The sequence below is a fragment of the Lepus europaeus genome, chromosome 9 (genome assembly GCF_033115175.1).
Source record: "Lepus europaeus isolate LE1 chromosome 9, mLepTim1.pri, whole genome shotgun sequence".
NCBI classification, from domain to species: Eukaryota; Metazoa; Chordata; class Mammalia; order Lagomorpha; family Leporidae; genus Lepus; species Lepus europaeus.
The window spans coordinates 65733733-65756174 of NC_084835.1; the positions used below are offsets into that span (position 1 = coordinate 65733733).

General features: G+C 44.4%; 1 protein-coding gene across 2 annotated transcripts in view; it reads left to right on the top strand.

Annotated features, from left to right (window-relative positions):
* The window catches only part of LPIN2 (lipin 2), a 102457-nt gene extending 81751 nt beyond the window's left edge, over window positions 1-20706 (top strand). For both annotated transcript variants that reach the window (XM_062201417.1, XM_062201416.1), the window contains exons 9-20: window positions 3403-3590; window positions 5999-6092; window positions 6494-6563; window positions 7329-7418; window positions 8159-8241; window positions 10774-10918; window positions 11630-11778; window positions 12286-12372; window positions 15896-16048; window positions 16198-16312; window positions 16958-17061; window positions 17383-20706. In XM_062201417.1, coding sequence (XP_062057401.1) covers window positions 3403-3590; window positions 5999-6092; window positions 6494-6563; window positions 7329-7418; window positions 8159-8241; window positions 10774-10918; window positions 11630-11778; window positions 12286-12372; window positions 15896-16048; window positions 16198-16312; window positions 16958-17061; window positions 17383-17527 — 1423 coding nt within the window. In that variant the 3' untranslated portion in view covers window positions 17528-20706. The remainder of the gene's footprint in view (window positions 1-3402; window positions 3591-5998; window positions 6093-6493; window positions 6564-7328; window positions 7419-8158; window positions 8242-10773; window positions 10919-11629; window positions 11779-12285; window positions 12373-15895; window positions 16049-16197; window positions 16313-16957; window positions 17062-17382) is intronic.
* The last annotated feature ends 1736 nt before the right edge of the window (window positions 20707-22442 follow it).

Consider the following 22442-nt stretch of genomic DNA (forward strand, 5'->3'; position numbering starts at 1 on the left):
GCACCCGCATGGGAGGCCAGGAGAAGCACCTGGCTCCTGGCTTCGGATCAGCGCAGTGCGCCGGCTGCAGCACACCGGCCGCAGCGGCCATTGGAGGGTGAACCAACGGTAAAGGAAGACCTTTCTCTCTCTCTCTCTCTCTCTCCATTCTGCCTGTCAAAAAATAAATAAATAAATAAAAGTAATGCATCTGTATTTGAAAATGCTTTACAAAAAACATCTTCTCCCTTTGGAGTCTGGGATCCTAGACATTTCGTGAATTCAGCCTGGATCTGGTGAGGCCCCATTCTAGCAGGCTGTGTTCCCCACATTGCTGCTAGCTCTCACCATTGTCACCCAGTCTTCCTCCTGTCTCATGGTTTTTCTCTGTGAATAACGCAAATGTGAACCTCAAATGTAATAAACTTGAACTGTCTTTTCATGTTCATTTCCAGTCATAGGGAAATCCTCTGTGATTACAAAAAAGTCAACTTTTCTTCATGGGAAAATGACTTGAATATATTGAGCCACAGACACATAACCAAACACCTTTAAATGAGTTACTGGAAAACAGATTTTATTTTATTTATTTATTTATAAAGATTTATTTTATTTATCTGAAAGAGTTACAGAGAGAGGTAGAGACAGTGAGAGAGAAGTCTTCCATCTGCTGGTTCACTCCCCAGATGGCCACAATGGCTGGAGCTGTGTAGATCTGAAGCCAGAAGCCAGGAGCTTCTTTCAGGTCTCCCATGACTTGGGCCATCTTCCACTGCTTTCCCAGGCCATAGCAGAGAGCTGGATTGGAAGAGGAGCAGCCAGGACTAGAACTGGCGCCCATATGGGGTGCTAGTGCTTCAGGCCAGGGATTTTACTCGCTGCGCCAAAGCGCTGGCCCCTGGAAAACACATTTCATATTTTATTGTAATAGATGGGATTGACACAAAAATAAACTTAACTTTTTGCAGAATTTTTTTGGCGATTTGTAAAATTTCATCCTAGTTCCATGCCCTAAATTTGTGTCTAAATATCTATGTACTTTGTAGTAACAGGCTTTTTTTTTTTTTTAATGGTAAATAAAACAAACTTTTTTCACACTAGGAAAATAAAAATATAAGCTATCTTGAGAATTATCACTTTTCTATTTCCCTGTCCTTAATCATTTATTTACATTGGTATTCCTTTAGTAGATTTCTTGGTTTCCCTTTTAAAAAATGGACGATGTGACTAATACAATGAGATCTTTTCTTTTTTTTTTTTTTTTTTTTTTTTTTTTTGACAGGCAGAGTGGATAGTGAGAGAGAGAGACAGAGAGAGAGAAAGGTCTTCCTTTTTGCCGTTGGTTCACCCTCCAATGGCCGCTGTGGCCGGCTCATCGCGCTGATCCGAAGGCAGGAGCCAGGTGCTTCTCCTGGTCTCCCATGCGGGTGCAGGGCCCAAGCACTTGGGCCATCCTCCACTGCACTCCCTGGCCACAGCAGAGAGCTGGCCTGGAAGAGGGGCAACCGGGATAGAATCCGGTGCCCCAACCGGGACTAGAACCCGGTGTGCTGGCGCCGCAAGGCAGAGGATTAGCCTGTTAAGCCACGGCGCCAACCTGAGATCTTATTTTATTATAGTATATCTCTTTAGGCATTTACTATCTTAAGTGTCTTACCTCATGAACTAATTATTTCTTGAGACATTCCATAAATCCTTAGAGCATCTTTTACCTATAGGTTTTTGTTTTGCCATGATCATTATCTTTACTATTAAACATCCAGTATTTGTCATCGTAGCTAAACTTGACTGTAAGTCCCATCACTCTTGTGAATCTAGCAGCATGTTGAATCAAAAGACATCCTCCATGTGTTTGAGTGTTGCTGCTGTTGGAGAGCATCCATTGGCATCACAGTAGATGTTTATTTTTTGCCCATGTAATAATATTCTGGTCTTTTGTTTTGTAGGAGAGATTGTACACAAGGATTCAGAAACACAGGCTCCTTCCATCTTAATACTCCACCATTCTTTTAGGATCTCAGAATCCAATATTTATAGGCAGCAGCATTTATATTTATAAAACCACTATTTATAGGAGAAAGGGTCATTCAAGGGAGGGCAAACTGGAAAAGGGCACTGCACATCCTTTTGCCCACATTGACAACTTGATCATACAGTCACACAGCCACACTAACTGTGAGAGTCTTTACTGTGTGTTCCTGTGAAAGAGGACTTGGTGTTTATGAACGCAGAGCAACTTTTGTATGTATTTTACCCAAGATTAACCTTGCCACTTCATGCCAGCAGCCTAACAACAGGCTGTTAACCATTTACCAACAGGCTCTGGCTTTTTACCATTTCCAACAAAGAGAACATTCTGCTGATCCAGTCAAATTCCGCTTTGTGGTACAAGTGTGCTATTAAGGAAGAAAATTTCCAAAACTCCAAGTCTTTCATTGCTTCACATGCACAGCATAACAGCTTTTGAAACTGCTGATTACAGCGTATCTGTACTCTGCTGCTGCCCTCTACTGCCCAGTTTTGAGATTTTTCTAGTGATGTTGCGTCACTGGATCTGATATATTTTTAAAATCAAAAATTAAATTTACTATGTTTTTAAATACAATGAATTGTAAATTATAAGATGGTATCTCAAATGTCATATTAGATACTTAAAGGGAGTGGAGTAATGAACATCTTGGTTTAGAAATGTAAAGTGCCATTTCCTTGTTCTTTTTCTCTTAAATTTATGGTCCATAAAATAAAAAAGGTTTCCCTTTTGACCTAAGAGCCTAGCTTCTGTACCGTATCTAGCAAAATGAAAATACTAGGTGATTATCTTTAGTTCTGGTCCTCATTGCTTGAGGAACAGTTTACTTCCAGTTTGTCTCAGTATATGTGTTTCTCTTGAGAATTTTCTCTTGCTTAATTTCTGCTTTGTTTTTTGTAAGATAATAGATGAATTTAGAGAAGCTTTGTTTTTAAGACTACATCCTTGGATTATGGTAATTTTCTACAGGATATACTTAGAACCACAGCTTTTTATAGGAAGTTAGGATCAAAAGTCTTTGAAACATCAGATTTTTCTTAATTACCCTGTCATTTTCATTGTGGAAATTTAAATAAATGCTTATAACTCTAATTAAGCCAAGAAAGGTCATAGTTGAAATGTTTGCCTTATTGCAAATGACTGTAGTGATTTTGTTCATATTTATGATATCCATAGTTAATTCCTTAATAGTGCTATTAAGCTTCTCCCTAATATCATCTATGAGATAATTCTAAACACTCCCTGTAAGAGAAGCTGCAATCTGATTATAGATCTGTTTGTGCATTTTATAGGGTTATTTGATTTGAGCCCCCAACAAACTGTGGAGTAAACTAGGAGTGCAAGAGGTTGTATTAAAGCAAAATACTTTCCCTGTTTTCTTTCCACTTCCACAGTGACTTGGACCCCGGCTCCAGGCAGTGGCCCGAGTCTGACACGCTCTCTGGCTCCCAGTCCCCACAGTCTGTGGGAAGTGCTGCCGCGGATAGCGGTACTGAGTGCCTCTCAGATTCTGCTATGGACTTGCCTGATGTCACTCTCTCTCTTTGTGGGGGCCTCACTGAGAATGGAGAAATTTCCAAAGGTATGCCAGGGAATAGTGCTCTTCCTCTACCCCAGAATACGAACTGGTCGTCACTTTGCAAATTTGTATTTAGTCAGCTCAAAATGTTTGAATCCTCTAGAGATCTTTTGCAGGTAGTAGGTGTCTCCTTGTAATGTCTGGTCCTTTTCCCCATATTTAAAGTACCTTGGAGATTTTACTTTCAAATTAAGAGGTTGAGATTTCTCAAGCTGCCTGCTGCTTAACAGCTGGGGTCAGATCATACTGTGTTGGTTTTCTTATTTGTAAAGTTGTTGGAATGTTTGTGGAACTGGGCCCAGCTGCCCTCTTGGAAAGCACTGGGCCTTAGACATGAGGGTAGGGCCCTGAAGTTATAGGAAATTGGTTGTCCACTGAGTAAATGTTCTTTCTGGCAAAAGATGGGGTAACTTCTGTCTCAGGCTTGAGAGTTGGCCCACAAGGAAGGATCTTCACAGAGACACTTAGGACACTCCTTTGTGGTTGACCCTGTGGATGCAACCATCCGAAATTCTTTGGCCTTTTGGTTTTACTTTACTTTCAAACTAAACTCTTGTTTATGTTTTCCCAATTTAGCTGGTAGCCCTTGATTGATTTTCCTCCAAGTAAAGGTTTTCTTTCCATGAGTACCATCACCTTTTGTTTGCTCTCCCCATCAAAGGAACTGAAGTTGTGATGTGGTAGAGCAGGTGCCTGAGCCCTAGAACTGTGTTCTGAAGTTTTTCTTTTTGGGTTCACAGGACACATGTTCACCAGGCCTCTTTTCTTCTTCATCTCTTCATTCTGTTTGCTTTATATTTTGCAAGAAATTAAGAGTGTGTTATGACTAAATCCTCCTAAGAGCAAAATTAAATAGACCATATTCTTTTTATAATCTTTGTAAATCCTCAGTAGGCTATATATTTTGGAATGTTATAAATACATATTTTTAATACATAAGAAGAAAAAAATTATACAAAATTTATACTTACGTTTTAAATATTGATAACTTAGGTACTATTTGTTATTGGAGGAAGCAGAAACAGAAATGAAGGTAAATGTGCGGCCGGCGCCGTGGCTTAACAGGCTAATCCTCCGCCTTGCGGCGCCAGCACACCGGGTTCTAGTCCCGGTTGGGGCGCCGGATTCTGTCCCAGTTGCCCCTCTTCCAGGCCAGCTCTCTGCTGTGACCCGGGAGTGCAGTGGAGGATGGCCCAAGTGCTTGGGCCCTGCACCCGCATGGGAGACCAGGAGAAGCACCTGGCTCCTGCCTTCGGATCAGCGCGGTGTGCCGGCCGCAGCAGCCATTGGAGGGTGAACCAACGGCAAAAAGGAAGACCTTTCTCTCTGTCTCTCTCTCTCACTATCCACTCTGCCTGTCAAAAAAAAAAAAAAAAAAAAAAGAAGGTAAATGTGTGTGTCCTCTGAAAGAATTATCCATATGGCCAGCGCCGTGGCTCAATAGGCTAATCCTCCGCCTTGCAGTGCCGGCACCCCAGGTTCTAGTCCCGGTCGGGGCGCCGGATTCTGTCCCGGCTGCCCCTCTTCCAGTCCAGCTCTCTGCTGTGGCCCGGGAGTACAGTGGAGGATGGCCCAGGTCCTTGGGCCCTGCACCCGCATGGGAGACCAGGAGAAGCACCTGGCTCCTGGCTTCGGATCAGCGTGGTGCACCGGCCACGGTGACCATTGGAGGGTGAACCAACGGCAAAGGAAGACCTTTCTCTCTGTCTCTCTCTCACTGTCCACTCTGCCTGTCAAAAATACAAAAACAAAAAAAAAATTATCCATATGAGACATTTTTGTTAGCCCAGATCTATTTAATGCAGGTTTAGAGACAAGGCACAGAAATTCATGCAAAACCTCTATCTCTGGAAGAACTTGAGGTTTATTTCTTGACAGACCCTGAGCCATATTCTGGGTTTATTTTTTTCTCTGAGCAATTGTAAATAAGTTGTTATGTCTTTTTCCAATGTGCTGTGCACTTAACCTCACCCCCATGAGTACTTCTCATTACACAATTCTCTGTCTATAAAGAGTTTCTCTGGCTGTGAAGGGAATAGAATTTATAGCTTTATTAGTTGTGTGTGTATGTGTCTCTTCTGTCCACATCTGTGTGTGTGGCTGGCTGACTGGCCATATCTGTAATCTGTTTTCTTAAAAGTCTGTAGCGTGCCCTTTTTGCCTGTTTGTATCTTTGAATTAGGGGAAGAATGAGTAGAAGAGGGTTAGAATAAAAAAGAAGTGCTCTTTCTTGTTCGGGAAAAAAAGAAAAAAATCAGACATTTTGCTTTTGATGGAATAATAAAAGTGTCTTTTTAAAGAAAGAACTTATTTTATTTTAGTCTACTAAACTCCTGCAGTATTGTGATAATCTAATATAGGAATTTATGTAATCTCTAACCAAATTAATCGCTTATTACTTTACATTGCAGAAAAATTCATGGAGCATATCATTACTTACCATGAATTTGCAGAAAACCCTGGACTAATAGACAATCCTAACCTTGTAATAAGGATCTATAACCGGTAAATACTCTTAGTTTCTTCATTATTAAACACTCTTGTAGTGTTTTACAAGTGCTGTTTTTAAAAGTTTATCTTGGTTTAAAACTTGCCATATAAGCAAGCCAATTAACTAATGACTTTGAAGTGAAAGTGAAGCTCAACTTCAGTTCTGAATGAGATGTTGAAATGTTACTCAGTTTTATAGATTTTAAGGCTTCCTTATTCAGAGACATTTGGCCTGAATAAAAATTACTCACATGACAAAAATGTAGCTGGTCATCTTTTTTATTGAAAATTAATGTCAAATTAATATGATGTGAAATTGCATATTTTGTTTCTTTCTCTTCCTCCCTCCCTACCTGCTCCCTTCTCTCTCACTCTTTCCTTCTATAATGGTTTTGCACAATTTTTATTTCCCACAGTTACTATAATTGGGCTTTGGCTGCTCCCATGATTCTTAGCTTGCAAGTATTCCAGAAGAGTCTGCCTAAGGCAAGTGATCCACGTTGGTTTTTTTCTTGAAAGTATCCACAGTATAGAGTACTTTGAAAAATGTTAGAAAAATGCATGTGTATGTGTATTCCTGAACTGGGTACTAAACTGAAATATCTTAAGTTTAATATTTAATATAAAAGATCATAAGAACTATGTGCCCTCTAAAGTTATCTCATGCCCCAAATATAGCAGATTAACTAGGCTGCCACTTCTTCCTGTCATTTTTATTAGGTGTTTTTACCAGTTTCTGATTGTATATGAAAGTTGAGAGATTTTACTAATTATAAGTTAAATATGGAATGGATGGGGAAAATTTTATCACTGTGGGAAGAAGCAGCAAGAAGAGGGTGGTAGAGCCTACAGAAGCTTGACATCAGTGTGGTTAGGTCAGATTGTGGCTTAGACACCTGTTATGTGGAACCTCAAATTTTGTTTTTAATCTGTCTACCAAGATGTTATGAGCCTAGTTGGTCCTCTTAAGAGAACCATGTTTTCCAAAGACAGAGAAATGAGAACTTCCTACCTGCCATCCCCTCAGGTCCTAGATGGCCAAACTGCCTGCCTTACACCATAGAACTGGCAAAAAGTGATGCTTGCATGAAAGCAGGACACTTTCTTTTCAGAGGTGTTAAAGTCACTTTGGGAGCTATGCAAGTATCACTCACTCTCCCGAACAAGGCACCATCCTACAGGCTAATGGTAGAAAATAGTGAGATGCTCTGTGACCGACAGACCAAACTAACCTGAGCTGGTTGTTTCCAGGCCACAGTTGAGTCCTGGGTCAAAGACAAGATGCCAAAAAAATCTGGTCGCTGGTGGTTTTGGCGTAAGAGAGAAAGCATGACCAAACAGGTAACAGATCTAGAGGTAATCATTTCTATGGGCTGAAAAGAAATAAATCTTTCCTTTATTCAAGAAACTTTTTTGGAACTACAGAAAATGCTATAGGGTGCTATTTTTTAATAACAGTTACCATTTTTGTGCAGTTAGTGTGAAAAGTACAATGCTGGTTGCTTTATGTACATTACCTCCAGCCTTTACTACAGCTCAATACTAGAGATATTTAAATTGCCATTTTACTGGTAAAATCAAGTTTTAGTTTCCCAAAGCTTTCTGAGGAAGAGAATTTAGAGATTTTGGCTTGTTTTTCAAAGCTCAAAAGGATAGTCATGCCTGAACTAAGTTCAAGTGCAATATCCGCTTAGTCTCCAGGCTGCCTTCTAGTCCTTTCTCAAGCAGGTGCTGAGCTATACTCCCGAGGAGAGAGAGAAATATCAGTCACTTCCATTTTGCAGTCCCAGTGTGTCTGCCAGGGATCTTACTAGTTTGGGCTAGTTGTATTTTATTTTGTGCCTTGAAGTCTTGCTTTTCTAAAGTCTTTTACCTCTGGCTTTGAAGGGATAGCTTTTTGTGTGGCAGCACACAACTTCTATCTCAGATTTCTGTCCTTAGGCTCAAAGTAGTATTTATTTTTTTAAGCATTTTTAAGTTGTGTGCTCAGAAAGCAGTTTTCTTTGAGAGGGTTGCTGATGAACTTTGGCTTGTCTGTGGGGAAAACATTTCGCAGTGTCATTATCATCTTTCTGTTTCAGTTGCCAGAGGCCAAGGAGGGAAAATCTGAGGCACTGCCTACCAGTGACCTGCCATCAAACACCAAGGAGCCAGTCAATGCCAGGTGGGGGTGTCCTTACCTTCCTGCCTGCTCATAGCTCTTGGGCTACTCCTGCTGTGGCTATTGCAACTAAGTTGGCTTTGGCGGTTTTATTTAATTCTTAGTCAGAAATGTTGTCGTCTATAGACAGATGTGGCATTGAATACTTTGTTCCACTTTGTAGTTGACAGCTTCTGGTTTTCAAAAAAAAAAAAAAAAGTGTGTGTGTATGTGTATAGGGGGAAAGGGGTGGATGTAGATGTGCTCGTCACTGCTCCCTGAATACCTTGTCCCCGCTGTGAAACCATGGAATTGGGTGTCTAAGAAAGGCACGGCTTTGGGAAAGGATCCTGAGGGACGTTTAAAGAGATGCTATCCCGGGGTCTCTGCTCCCTCTGCCTCCTGTCAGGTCCAAAGGAAAGACAAAAAGAATGTAAAGGGCTGGTTTGGGTGCCTTTTGTTTCCTGGATGAAGAGGTATCCTCTGGACATTTGGGCTGGCCACCCCTGAGGGGTTGCTCCCATACAGTGTGCCCCATTCTTATTGCTGCCATCTGTTTACATTCCCTAGTCCAGTTCTTCTCCACCCCTAACTCCTGAATGCAGTACTCTGTATGAACTTAGTTTCTTTTCTTACCTTGTACCATTTTCTTTGTAGGAGTGCATAAAATCTTTTTTTACTAGTTTTTTTAAAATCAGTTTAGCCTGGGGCCAGCATTGTGGTGCAGTGAGATAAGCCACTGTCTGTGATCCTGGCATTCTGTATGAGCACCCATTCAAGTCCTGGCTGCTTCACTTCTGATACAGCTGTCTACTGATGCTCCTGGGAAAGCAGCAGAAGAGAGACCAGATGTAGTTCCAGGCTCCTGGCTTTGGCCTGGCCCAGCTCTGGCCATTGTAACCACTTAGGAAGTGAACCAATGGATGGAAGATAACTCTCTCGCTCTCGCTCGCTCTCTCTCTCTCTCCCTTTCTCTCCCTCCCCTTCTCCCTCCCTCTCTCCCCCCTCTCTCACCCCTCTCCCTCTCTCCCTTTCTCTCCCTGTTTCTCCCTCTTTCTGTCAACTCTGCCTTTCTTTTTTTTTTTTATTTGACGGGTAGAGTTATAGACAGAGAAAAGTCCTCCCTCTGTTGGCTCACCCCGCAAATGGCCGCCATTGCACCGATCCGGAGCCAGGAGCTTCTCCCGGTGTCCCATGTGGGTGCAGGAGTCCAAGCTCCTGGGCCATCCTCCACTGCCCTCCCAGGCCACAGCAGAGAGCTGGACTGGAAGAGGAGCAACCGGGACTAGAACCGGCACTCATATGGGATGCTGGTGCAGCAGGTGGAGGATTAGCCAAGTGAGTCATGCACCATTCCCCTGCCTTTCAAGTCAATAAAAATAAATCTTTTTTTTTTTTTCTTTTTTTTTTTTAAAAAACCAGGAGCCAAGAGCTTCATGTGGGTCTCCCACATGGGTACAGGGGTCTGAGCACTTGGGCCATCCTCCACTGCTTTCCCAGGTGCATTAGCAGAAAGCTGGATCAGAAGTGGAGCAGGGGCCAGGGCTGTGGCGTAGCAGGTAAAGCCACTGCCTGCAGTGCCAGCATCCCATATGGGCACCAGTTCGAGTCCCACCTGCTCCTCTTCCGATCCAGTTCTCTGCGATGGCCTGGGAAAGCAGTGGAAAATGGCCAGGGTGGGAGACCTGGAGGAAGCTCCTGGCTTCAGATCGGTGCAGCTCCGGTTGTTGGAGCCATCTGGGGAATGAATCAGCAGATGGAAAATCTCGATCTCTCTCTGCCTCTGCCTCTTTGTAACTCTGCCTTTCAAATAAATAAATAAATCTTAAAAAAAAAAAAAAGTGGGAATATCTGTCCCAGAAAATCACTAAAAAAAAAAAAAAGTGGAGCAGCCAGGACTCGAGCCAGCACCCATATGGGATGCCAGCACTGCAGGCAGAGGCTTAACCATGTGCACCACAGTGCCAGCCCAAAAATAAATCTTTAAAAATATATAAAATCAGTATAGTCATTTGTTGCTTAACAACAGGAATGCATTCTGAGAAATACATCTTAGGTGGTTTTGTTGAATGGGAAATCAGAGTGCTTGCACAAACCTAGATAGTGTAGCTGCCTACATACCTAGGCTGTATTATAATCTTATGGAACTGTTGTTGTATATGTGGTCTGTGGTAAACTGAAACATTATGTGGCACTTAGCCATGTGAAACCAATTATATTTTTTTGAATTTGTACCTTTTGAAGCATAAATAGCCTTTTCAGCAGGAGTCAGTAGACCTCATAGTATTCACTGAGGATAGCAGAAAATGTCAGATCATAACCATAACCAGAAAGTAACTGTGCTAGTTATGAAAGGGAAGGGGACAGTAGCCTTCTCAGTTAATGATACAAATATTTAGACATAAGAAATTGTAGCAATGGAGAAATGATGGAGCAAACAGCTTTTCCCATTCCTAGAAAGGATTGAGGATGTGTTTTATTTTCTTGACCCTAAATGAAGAGTTCTTGTCAATTAAATCCCACTGCCTCTTCACTAATTGGTTTGATGTTGAATAGGCCAGCTGAGGACGACTCATCAAGTGACGAGGGGTCTCAGGAACTCGAAGAATCTATTAAAGTGGACCCTATACCCCCCGAGCCACTGAGCCATGGCAGCACAACCTCATATAAGAAGTCTCTCCGACTCTCCTCTGACCAGATCGTGAGTGTTCTGTGATCCATGTGGATCCAGTAGAACTTCACTAACTGTTTAATTGGACGTGCTTACTCTTCTGTTCCCTCTTGTTCCCTGCCTACATGGTGTGTGGTCATGTAAATGACTCATCTACACTAGATGGTGTGTGGTCATGTAAATGCTCATCTATAGGGGACAGTGTCTCTGACTTTCAGGCCACCTGGGGATCCTGTGACATGGGTTCTTCCACCACCAGAGCTCTCTCACTCCCTAGGTGTGAGCTGAGGAACCTATTTTAATGTGTTTCCCTGACACATCTTCCATAGCCAACCCAGTATGAGCCATGGAGTGTCTCTTGAGAGCCACAACAGTAGAAAAATATCATGTTTAGGCATAATTTCCCTTTTCCATTAATTCCACCCCTGACTTTGACCCATTTTCTGCTACCAGTAGGAGCCTGTGGTCTAGGCAGTGATTCTCAGTGTGGAGGAAGAATAGAGAGGTTTGTTTTGTGGGGGACCAGGAAAGTCCTTGGAATCCCAGAAGACTGTTTCAGCAGTGGCTCCCTCAGCCCATCTCATTGTGAGCACACTCAGCACTAGGTCAGTCTGCATCCTAACACCAGAGGAACCTTCCTGCCTTACGGTTGTTGGAATCCTGAAACACCAGTCATTGTAAATTTTTAAACTCTGCTCCAGACTGTTTTCAGCTGATTTCTCTCTATTCTCTTTATGAAAGGCAAAGCTGAAGCTCCACAATGGCCCAAATGATGTTGTATTCAGTATCACTACCCAGTATCAAGGCACCTGCCGCTGTGCCGGCACCATTTACCTCTGGAACTGGAATGACAAGATTGTCATTTCCGATATCGATGGAACAATAACCAAGTAAGCCCGAGCTTAGGAAGTGATAGACACTGGGGCAGGGTGGGGGTGGGTGTCTTCACCTGGGGCACCCAGCCCACAGGCATAACCAAGAGTGCTTTTTAAACTGTATGCCATGCAACATCCTTAATGTCATCTACACTCATTCTAGAGATGAAGGAAGATGGGTGGAGGCATATAAAAGTTAGGACAAAAATAACTTTTGGAAAGATTAAGCTATTCGGTCTCCAAATTCTGACATTAAAAGAATACAAACTTGAGATTAGGGAGGAGGAGAAGAAGATGCATTATCTCTGAAAATGAACATTTGGTCTTTGTGTCACTCCACTTTTAGAAGCACCTTAGTAAGTACATTGCAGGAGGCTGCCTCTCAGTAGCAGGAAGGGTGACGAAATTGGTTTTGTAGAGTGTCCACCAACTGCTCCCCAGACAGTGTTTATTGGCAACTGATATTCAACCAAACAGGAAAACACTCGGCTTTATGAATTCCTATTTCTACCTTCTTTTTAGGTCTGATGCTTTGGGACAGATCCTTCCACAGCTGGGTAAAGACTGGACTCATCAGGGCATAGCGAAACTCTACCATTCCATCAATGAGTAAGTATCCCCTCCTGTGTCCCCTCGCTCTAGAGGGCTGGAGTTGTGATTTAATAATTAAAGAAAAATCGCATCTTTTGTTAGTCTACATGCATTGTATGTTTATGGCCCAGCTATTCCTGCTCTTGCTTCCCACCCCTTTCCTTACAGCCTCACACAAAGAAAAGTGGCAACCACCACTTAGGAGCCGGAGCTTTGTGTGTCTAGCTCTACAGCACGATGATATCTGAGCTAATTCTCACACTGCCATGAGTTTTAAGCACTAGCTATATCTATGAGTGGTCTTCAAAAAAGTTCACAGAAACTGTATTCTGAAAAAAACTATCAGGGATTTCAGCATCTTTGTGTCAAAGTTATTTTTAAATTCCGTATTTCCAGGCCGGCGCCGTGGCTCACTAGGCTAATCCTCCGCCTTGCGGCGCCGGCACACCAGGTTCTAGTCCTGGTTGGGGCACCGATCCTGTCCCGGTTACCCCTCTTCCAGGCCAGCTCTCTGTTGTGGCCAGGGAGTGCAGTGGAGGATGGCCCAAGTGCTTGGGCCCTGCACCCCATGGGAGACCAGGAGAAGCACCTGGCTCCTGCCATCGGATCGGCGCGGTACGCCGGCCGCAGCGCGCCTACCGCGGCGGCCATTGGAGGGTGAACCAACGGCAAAAAGGAAGACCTTTCTCTCTGTCTCTCTCTCACTGTCCACTCTGCCTGTCAAAAAAAATTAAAATAAAATAAAATAAAAAAATTCCATATTTCCAGAAATGTTTTGTGGTACCTCAAGTAATGATAGTCGTAATTTTTTTTTTAAGATATAATTTAACAAGAGGGGTGGGCATTGTGGCATAGTGGGTTAAACTGCTGCTTAGGATGTCCACATCCCATATCAGAGTCTAGTTCAGCTCCCAGCTACCCTGCTTCCAATCTTGCTTCCTTTTGTCGTACTTGGGAAGGCAGCAAATAATGGCCCAAATATTTAGCTCCCTATCATGCATGTGAGAGACCTGGATGGAGTTCTAGGTTCTGGCCTCAACCTAACCCAGGGGAGTGAACCAGCAGATGGAACATCTGTGACTCTGCCTTTCACATAAATAAATCTTTTTAGATATATCTATATCTAGATATCTATATAGATGTAGATATCTAGATATAGATATAGATATACATATACATATATTGAGGCCAGCACCATGGCATAGTATGCTAAGCCTCTGCCTGCAGTGCTGATACCTTATATGGGCTCCAGTTCGAGTCCTGGCTGTTCCACTTCAATCCGGCTCTCTGCTATGGCCTGGGAAAGCAGTAGAAGATGACCCAGGTGCTTGGACCTCTGCCCCTGTATGGGAGATCCAGAAGAAGCTCCTGGCTTCAGATTGGCTCAGCTCCAGGCTTTACAGCCATTTGGGGAGTGAACCATCAGATGGAAGACCTCTCTCTCTCTCTCTTCCTCTGCCTCTCTGTAACTCTGCCTTTCAAATAAATAACTAAATCTTTAATGTGTGTGTGTGTGTGTGTATCAAGAAAGTTGATTTTCATTCCTGGTTGATTTACAATTTTTTTTTTTAAGATTTATTCATTTGTTTGAAAGGCAGAGTTACAAAGATGGGGGAAGAGTTACAGAGTTAGAGAGAGAGAGAAATCTTCCATCTGCTGGTTCACTTCCCAAATGGCCACAACAACTGAGCTGGGCCAAGATGAAGCTTGGAGCCTGGAACTTTTTCTGGGTCTCTAGTGTGGGTGCAGGAGCCCAAACACTTGGGCCATCTTCTACTGCTTTCAGGCGCATTATCAGGGAGCTGGATTAGTTGTAGAGCAACTGGCACTCATATCAGATGCTGGTGTTTCAGGCAGCAGCTTAATCTGTTGAGCCACAACACCAGTTCCTCTTTCCTGAAATTTTTTAACTGTAATACTTTGAGTAGATACTGCATGCATGCATGGGAAAGCAATTCACTCATGGGGTGATCCCTTTCTGAATATCCCTTTTTTTAAAAAAAATTAATTAATTTGAAAGGCAGAGTAGGAGGGAGGGATATCAAGATTTCAAGGTCTTACATCCACTGGTTCATTCCCCAGATGGCCACAATGGCCTGGGCTGGGCCATACCAAAGCCAGGAGCCAGGAGCTTCTTCCAGGTCTCCCACATGGGTGTAGGGGCCCTAGCCCTTGGGCCATCTTCCACTGCTTTCCCAGGAGCATTAGTGGAGAGAGCTTAATCAGAAGTGGAGCAGCCAGGACTTGAACCAGCAACCATAATGGGATGCCAGTGTTACAGGCAGCAGCTTTATCTGCTGCACCACAACCCCAGCCCTCTCAGTACCCTTTGAGGGAATACGTTGCCATCTAAGGCTTTTGTAGGATCCTAATGCTACAAATAAAATTGATTTGAAAAATTAGAGCATATTCATGGTTCTCCATCTTCTTTCTGTAACTCTGCCTTTCAAATAAATAAATAAATCTTTTAAAAAACTAGAGCATCTTTAGCAATAGTGAGAAGGCTATAATATTAAAATTACGAATATGACAGCTACCCAAAAATAATTTTGCTCCACGTCTGTGGAATGGGTTTTATTCTGTAAATTGTCCTTTTAAATAAAATAAAATTGTTTCTTTCATTTACAGCAGATAGTTAAGAGATAGTCTAGAATTTTTGTCTGTTCTATAATCTGACTTGTAGGCTAGATGCTTAGTGTATCAGAATTTATAAATTTAGCATAATCTCTAGTTTGCATAGTTTCATTGTTTTCGTTGGAAAGGTGAAATCTTGATAATCCTAACCAGCTACCTCTAAATTCTTGAATTTAGCAGAGCATGAAACTGCATTTTTTTTTTAAAAAAAGGATTGATTTATTTGAAAGACAGAGTTACAGAGAGGCAGAAGTAGAGGGAGATGTTCCATCCGCTGGTTCACTCCCCAAATGGCTACAATGGCCAGAACTGGGCTGATCTGAAGCCAGGAGCCAGGAGCTTCTTCCGGGTCTCCCAAGTGGGTGCGAGGACTCAAGAACCAGGGCCATCTTCCAGTGCTTTCCCAGGCCATAAACAGAGAGCTGGATCAGAAGAGGAGCAGCCAGGACTCAAATCGGTGCCCGTATGGGATGCCGGTGCTGCAGGCAGCGGCTTTACCTGCTACACCACAGCACTGGTCCCGAAAACATTATTTACATCTGTTGAAAGAAAAGTAGGGGCCAGAGTTGTAGCATAATGGATTAAGCCACTGCCTGCAATGCTGGCATCTCTTATGGGTGCCAGTTTGAGTCCTGGCTGCTCTACTTCCAATCTAGCTCCCTGCTCATGTGCCTGGGAAAGCAGCAGACGATGGCCCAAGTGCTTGGGCCTCTGCCACCCACATGGAAGACCCGCAGTAAGCTCCTGGCTTCAATCTGGCCCAGCCTTGACCATTATACCCTTTTATGGAGTGAGCCAGCAGATGGAAGAGCTCTCTGTCTTTCAAATAAATTAAAAATAAATAGAAAAGTGTTTTTTCTTCCTTTAGTAAAAACACATGAGCTAAACAGGCTATGTTTTCTTTCAGGAATGGCTACAAGTTTCTGTACTGTTCTGCGCGTGCCATCGGCATGGCCGACATGACCCGAGGTTACCTGCACTGGGTCAACGACCAGGGCACCATCTTGCCCCGAGGCCCTCTGATGCTGTCGCCCAGCAGCTTGTTCTCTGCCTTCCACAGGTGCCTCCCCAGCGTTCACCCTTGTCTGCCCCTGCATGTGGGATGGAACCAGGGACCAGACACAGAATATTTTTAAAAATTTAGGCGCATGCACTAGGGAAAACCATCGTTTTGAATTTGGTGATTGTATCGGTGTATTTTTTCCTTAGGGAAGTGATAGAAAAGAAACCAGAGAAGTTCAAAATTGAGTGTCTAAATGATATCAAGAATCTGTTTGCCCCGTCCAAGCAGCCCTTCTATGCTGCCTTTGGAAACCGTCCAAACGTAAGTGTCTCCTCGGCTCCAGATTCTGATGGGGGTGAAATTCAGAGAGATGGACTTCAGAGGGCATTAGCCATTCTTCAGCAGGTTTTGTCAGCAAGAGAAAATGTCCTTTCTGCTCTCCAGGTTTTCACTTGATCTGTTCCAAATTCCTGTAACAATTGTGAGAATCCTGTAGATTGCCTCAGAATTTGTATAAACAAAGGCACCTACTCTGCCCTGGGGCTTCAGTTCCATTTCCTCAGGCTGCTCTGACTCACGTTCTGAGAGGCTCTTAGCCATGTCCTTGGGCCTGCTCCAGACCGCAGTTTGAATGCTCACTCTTCCTTATCACCTCCCCCACCTGCCTCTCATCCTCTGGGGCCCTCGAATCTCAGGCGTGCAGAAGGCATTGCTTCCCGGCCTTTTCCTGCTCCAGGGCCACTGGCTTCTCCTTCTTGGCTGCCCATGGTTCTGACCTTCCCATGTGTTGAACTTGGCACAACTCTTCTTAGTTTGGGTTTATCTGAAGCTCAGTGGCAGTGGCAGGACTGCCCTGTGCCCAGCCCCACATGTTTTCCATAGAATCTTCTTTTTATGCAGTGCTGTGGCTCAACAAGGAGCTGGAGAAGCATCTCCTAACTTTTCTCCCTGGAATCACTTCTGCAGGATGTCTATGCATACACACAAGTTGGAGTTCCAGACTGTAGGATTTTCACCGTGAATCCCAAGGGTGAATTAATACAAGAGAGGACCAAAGGAAACAAGTCATCGTAAGTGTAACTCCAAGTCTTGGCCCCGTGTCCTGCAGGAAGCGGAGGCAGGGGGGTGTGCACATGGGGATAGACGTTCACTAAGATCAGCCCCATCTTGGAGGATGAACCTCTGGGTGTCTTCTCCTCCAGAATAGCTGTTGAAGGCATCCCTGGTTCTCCTAGACGTGTCCCAGGAAGTCTGTGCCTTGCAGCAGGACTGACCCACCTCTGAACCTGCCCATCTGAGGAATCTGAAAAACCGGCCTTGTAACCCATGATCTTGTACTTTTGACCAGTTTTTAAGTAACAGCTTGTGTCTTCCTCAATCCCTTCTCCTAGATATCACAGGCTGAGTGAACTTGTGGAGCATGTGTTCCCACTCCTCGATAAGGAACAGAATTCTGCCTTTCCGTGCCCAGAGTTCAGCTCATTCTGCTACTGGCGAGACCCCATCCCTGAGGTGGACCTGGATGACCTGGCCTGAGGCAGCATCTCTGGTAGTGAAGGGGCTGCAGTTACTCGCCTCACGGCAAAGGAAGGTGGCCGGACACCTGCTCACCCAAGCAGGGACAGGATTTCTGGAGCTGGCGCTGCTGACCTCCTTCGCCTTCCTAGGCCACTGCTCAGCACCTGGAAGCAGGAGCGAAGGATTCGACTTGGGTTAGAGGCCTATGGTCCATCACACACAGGCCCTCACATGTGCTTTTTGCCGAGTTATGTGCTGGCTGCTCCTTCAGTTGCATAATATGAAAGGAAAAAAGCTAAAAAGGAGTGGACCAAAACATTATACGAAGTATTATCATTTCCATTGGGCAGTTGGGATTGTTTATCTCGGTAACCAGGGCTTTTTCCAGAGGGTCAGGGTCCACTGAACTGCCCCAAGTCCAGTTTGTGATGCTGGCTGAAACTGCACACAGCTCCTCTCCAGGCCCCTCCTTTGCTGCACACTGAAACAACGGTGCTCAGGTGTGCCAAGCTGGGGGGGCCTCCAGGGGAGAATATCCCCTCCTGTCATCATTTTTTCATCTGTGACTACTCCATGCTGAGAGGCCTTTAAGTTATTTCTTAGACATAGTCAGGAGAACAGATCTTGTATGTCTATATTTGATGTCTGTAATAAAAATACTAATAACAGGAAGTTGGGTTTTAAAGCAAACAAAAACCATAACAGTTGTTTTCAAGGAAGCCTCAGAGACGCAGGTGTGTACTTGTGTTTGCCCTTGGGAGTAGACCTTTTTTCTGTCTCTACCTGTTGCCTGGCTTAGGTGGGCCTTTGGGTGTCTTGCTTTGGGAACAGGATTCCCAGAATTTGGTGCTTCCGATCTGTTAGGGGAGCACAGGGGAGCTTGTGTAAAGGTCACTGCCAGCAGGGATCGGCTCTGGCACTTACAGTTACAACCCCATAGAAGCTGGTAGGAAGCGTGTCAGTGCGTTTTTGGAGTTGCCTCTGGAGCGATCTGCCCTCTGCAGTGTCCTGAGCCCACCATTCTGCCTCTGCCATTAGCCAGGGGACTCCTGTGGTCTGCCATGCAGAGGCTGCACCATGAGATTTCATGGGGACTTGCAGGGTACCCATGCATTGTCACTAAAGTATACATCACCGCTTCATTTACTGACTTGTGATAAGCTCACGTCAGCAGGGAAGGGCGTGTACTGAAAGTCCTTCTGAGTGTTTCTGGGTGTTGACAGTGTCTGCGGTATTAACAGCAAGAGCACCATTAGCAGACTTTCAGGGAACCAGCAACAGCCCCGTGTCTTACTCCTCCCTGGGTATGTGCAGGAGGTGAGACACAGACGTCATCCTGAAAGGGTTTTCTTTCCAGATTTTCCTGCCTCTGCTGTTGTGTTGGAGACATCTTTTTGTTTTAGTTTGCCTCATCCAAATTAATACTGATCTGAAGTTTGAGTAAAGGGGTAGTTATTTTTCCAGATTGGAGAGTTCAGAATCCTGGCTGATTCCAGCCAGTGGCCCAGTGCTGTTGGATGCAGAGACAATGTTGAACCTGGTTCTCAGTGGCAGAATGTTCACAGAGGGGCTGCACAAGCTTTCTCCAGGGCAAATATTCCCCCCTACATAGTTGCCAAGGACTAGTTGCTCAGTGAGTTTGTTTCTGTACAAAACAAGGTTAGGGAAACTAGGTTATGTTCCTATGACATTCTGCCCAGCTAGGGAATTACAGTTGCAGTAGAGCAGCCATGCAGCTCCTCGATGTCATAGGCACCGTCAGCGTGGCCCCTCAGCCACCTTTGATTTACAGGAAGAGCAGGAGCTGCATGTGCCTCTCTCCAGCTCAGTGGGAATTTGCATATATGTGGTACGCAAAAGCTTAATTCACATCTTTCTTAGTTCTTTTTGGTTATTGTTGAGAGTATTTGACTGGTTTGTTTCTTTTTCCTGACAAGCTCTCCTCTTTGGACACAGGGGCTTTCTCAGAGGGTGCACCCTAGGGCCTGGATCTCTGGGGCAAGGTTGAGGACATCTGGTCCCTCTGTCCCAGTGTCTAGCACTAGACTTTGTTGCTGCAGATTGATCCAGTGGGTACATAGGCTAATTAATGTGAGTCTCTTTCCTTGTTTAAAGGAGTCCCTGTTGCTGAAAGTAGATGATTACTTTTGCTGTAGTGTTATGAACGTATTAGTTTGTGCTGAAAATCCATTGCCATTTGGTACAAATGACATTGTTCTTTCTGTGAAAGAGAGATGCTCTCGAGTGTGTTTGTACACAAACCTTAGGATGGTGAATTGAAGCATCACCCTAGGCTGGCCTCAGTGGTGGGTGAGGTTGCAGGCAGATGGGGCTCTACTGAGTCAGTCAGTCGGCCACTCCATGGGTGACAGAGCCCCTTTACCCCTTTCCAGTTCAGTCTGTCGTTAGTATTTGCTTTCATGTCCCTGTGTTGAGGCGTGTGCTGGTGTGGTGTGTGAGGGGCTTGACAGACCTGGAGCAGGCAGACTGAACCCTTATTCGAGGACTGTTTTGCTGTGCTTAAGAACATTTCATAATTTCAGTTGGAAAAGGGAACAACCAATGAGACGTCCTAAAGTCCTGGGCAGCACGGCTGAGGAAGCAAGCTGACAGTGACTGGAGAGCACGTCTGCCCCCAGCGGCCCGCCTGGCCCCGGGCCTGTGCACACAGCCCTGCTGCTGTTTGCCCCTGAAGGTGTGCAGGCAAGACCTTTTCAAGAAGAAACGGTTAGGAAAAAGGAAGCTCCTCTTCTTTTTGCAAGTTGGCGAAAACAGATTCTTCCAGGGAGTTTTACAAGTGTCATCGTATTCACCATCTGCAAAGCTTTGTTTCCCCTGCCTTTTTTTTTTTTTTAAATAGAGCATTTGGGGTTTAATAAAACTGGTTAGGTATTAGTTAAAATGAGTGCTCTTCCAGGTGAAAACTGCTTTTTTCGGTTTGCTTTGAAGGTAAGAAAGGGGGAGGGGGGAACTTTGCTCTTTTAATTTAATAATTATGTTCAGCCTCTGATAAAGTATTTGATTATTAAACAGCAATGCCACTAATAACTTTTAAGTTGTCAAAAATTAATTGTAAACATCAGTACAGTACTCTTAGTTATGGTAAAGACAGTTGTCTTAAAATGAATGGCTCATATTTTGATGCAGTGTTTGATGTTCAAAACAAAATGTTACGACAATAAAAAAATTAAACAATGCATTGACTCTTTCCTTCTGGGGACATATAAGCCATCTTTGTACTCTTGCCAGAAATAATAATTTCCATAAATTAGCATTTTGATCTTTGCTGATGCTGAAATTTGTCTAAAGGGAAGACTTATTTTTGGTGCTTATTTTTAAAACCTTACTGCAGAAGTAAGGCTGTACTCACAGGAACTACCCTCTCTGGCTTTGTACATTCTGCCAGGAAATGACTCAGTCATGCATATGTAATTTCTGTTGCAGTCTGGCTGGAATTCAGACTGGGTTGCCCTCTTGCCCCTTGGCACCCCACCTTTCATTAACCCCTACCATTTAGCAGCCTCGATGTTTTCATCAGATTAGCAAAGTGATCTTTGATCAAAAACCACATCTCCTGTTATTTAAATGAGGATCTGTGTCATCTCAGATCACTGGGCCTTTACCAGAGCAGCTTTTGTTGAGTCAGAGTCCCTCCTTGAGAATGAGCTTTTACATTTCATGCCATTCCATCATGACATGATGGCGGGGTGATGGGAACCATCGGTCTTTGGAGTGCATTTTGGCAATAGAATGGAAGCGCTCAGACCAGAAGTTTGATTATAAAGAAGTGGCCCTGAGAGCTGTCAGGTTCAGCAGGTCAACACACCCCTTTAGATTTATGTATTTGAAACGCAGTGTTAGAAGGACAGACAGATCTTCCATCCACTGGTTCACTCCCCAGATGACTGCATAGGCCAGGCCAAAACAAGGAGCTCCTGGGTTTCCTACATGGGTACAGGGGCCCAAACACTTGGGCCATCCTCTGCTGCTTTCCCAGGCACATTAGCAGGGAGCTGGATCAGGAGTGGAGCAGCTGGGACTTGAACCGGCACCCATATGTGATGACAGCATTGCAGTCAGCAGCCCAACCCACTGGGCCACTATACCAGTCCCGGTATGCTGGCTTCTCTTAGGGGCTGCCTCAGAGCCCACCTTCCCACTCCCAGCCCTTGAGCTCAGCTGTCTGCTGTTTTCTGGCTATACCAAAAGGTCTTGCCTTGCTATAGCTGTGTCTCCTAAATGGGCCAGGACCATCCTTCATCATTTATTTTGGAGTAAATACAGGATCCTGCTGTAAATCAGGCTTGTTCTGTTTTGCCTGCCTCAGATGCATAGAGCCAAAACTTTTGTCAGTAAATGAGTCAGGATTCACTTGAGAGAAAAGGACCAGGTCATACTTAATGCTCTGGAGAGCCTTCTATGATAGAGTAGTAAAAGGGGAGAACACTTCTCTACCTTCTCTGGCCCCTGCCTTTTCAGCCATTGCCCAGGTGTCCCCTTTGGACTGAGTAATCTCTCTTAACAAGAGAGTAGTCCATGGAGAGGAGGGTGAAACCACATGCACTTGCCAGCTGGGTTTCCTAAAAACCTCTGCTGTGTTGGGTTTTTTCCATGAGTCATTTCTAGGACAGCCAGGGGTACTGACAGCTCCCCAGCTGCAGAAACAAGGGGTGAGGAGGCCGTTATCCCTGGCCCCTCCTGGAGAGAGGGGTCCAAATTTTAACAGTAAAACCGCAGACCTGTAGTTCCTGCTCCCTCTTCCACAGCTGGGGTGGACAGATAAGAACTCTGAAGGGCGTGGTGACGAACCTGCACTTTTCATTTGCAAACAGACCTTGAAAGTCAGCATTTTGCAGCGTTAGAGCCTCTTTCCATGGCTCAATACAGGCCAAGGAAATCAGAGCTTTTGTTTCTGCCATCCAAACCTTGTCCA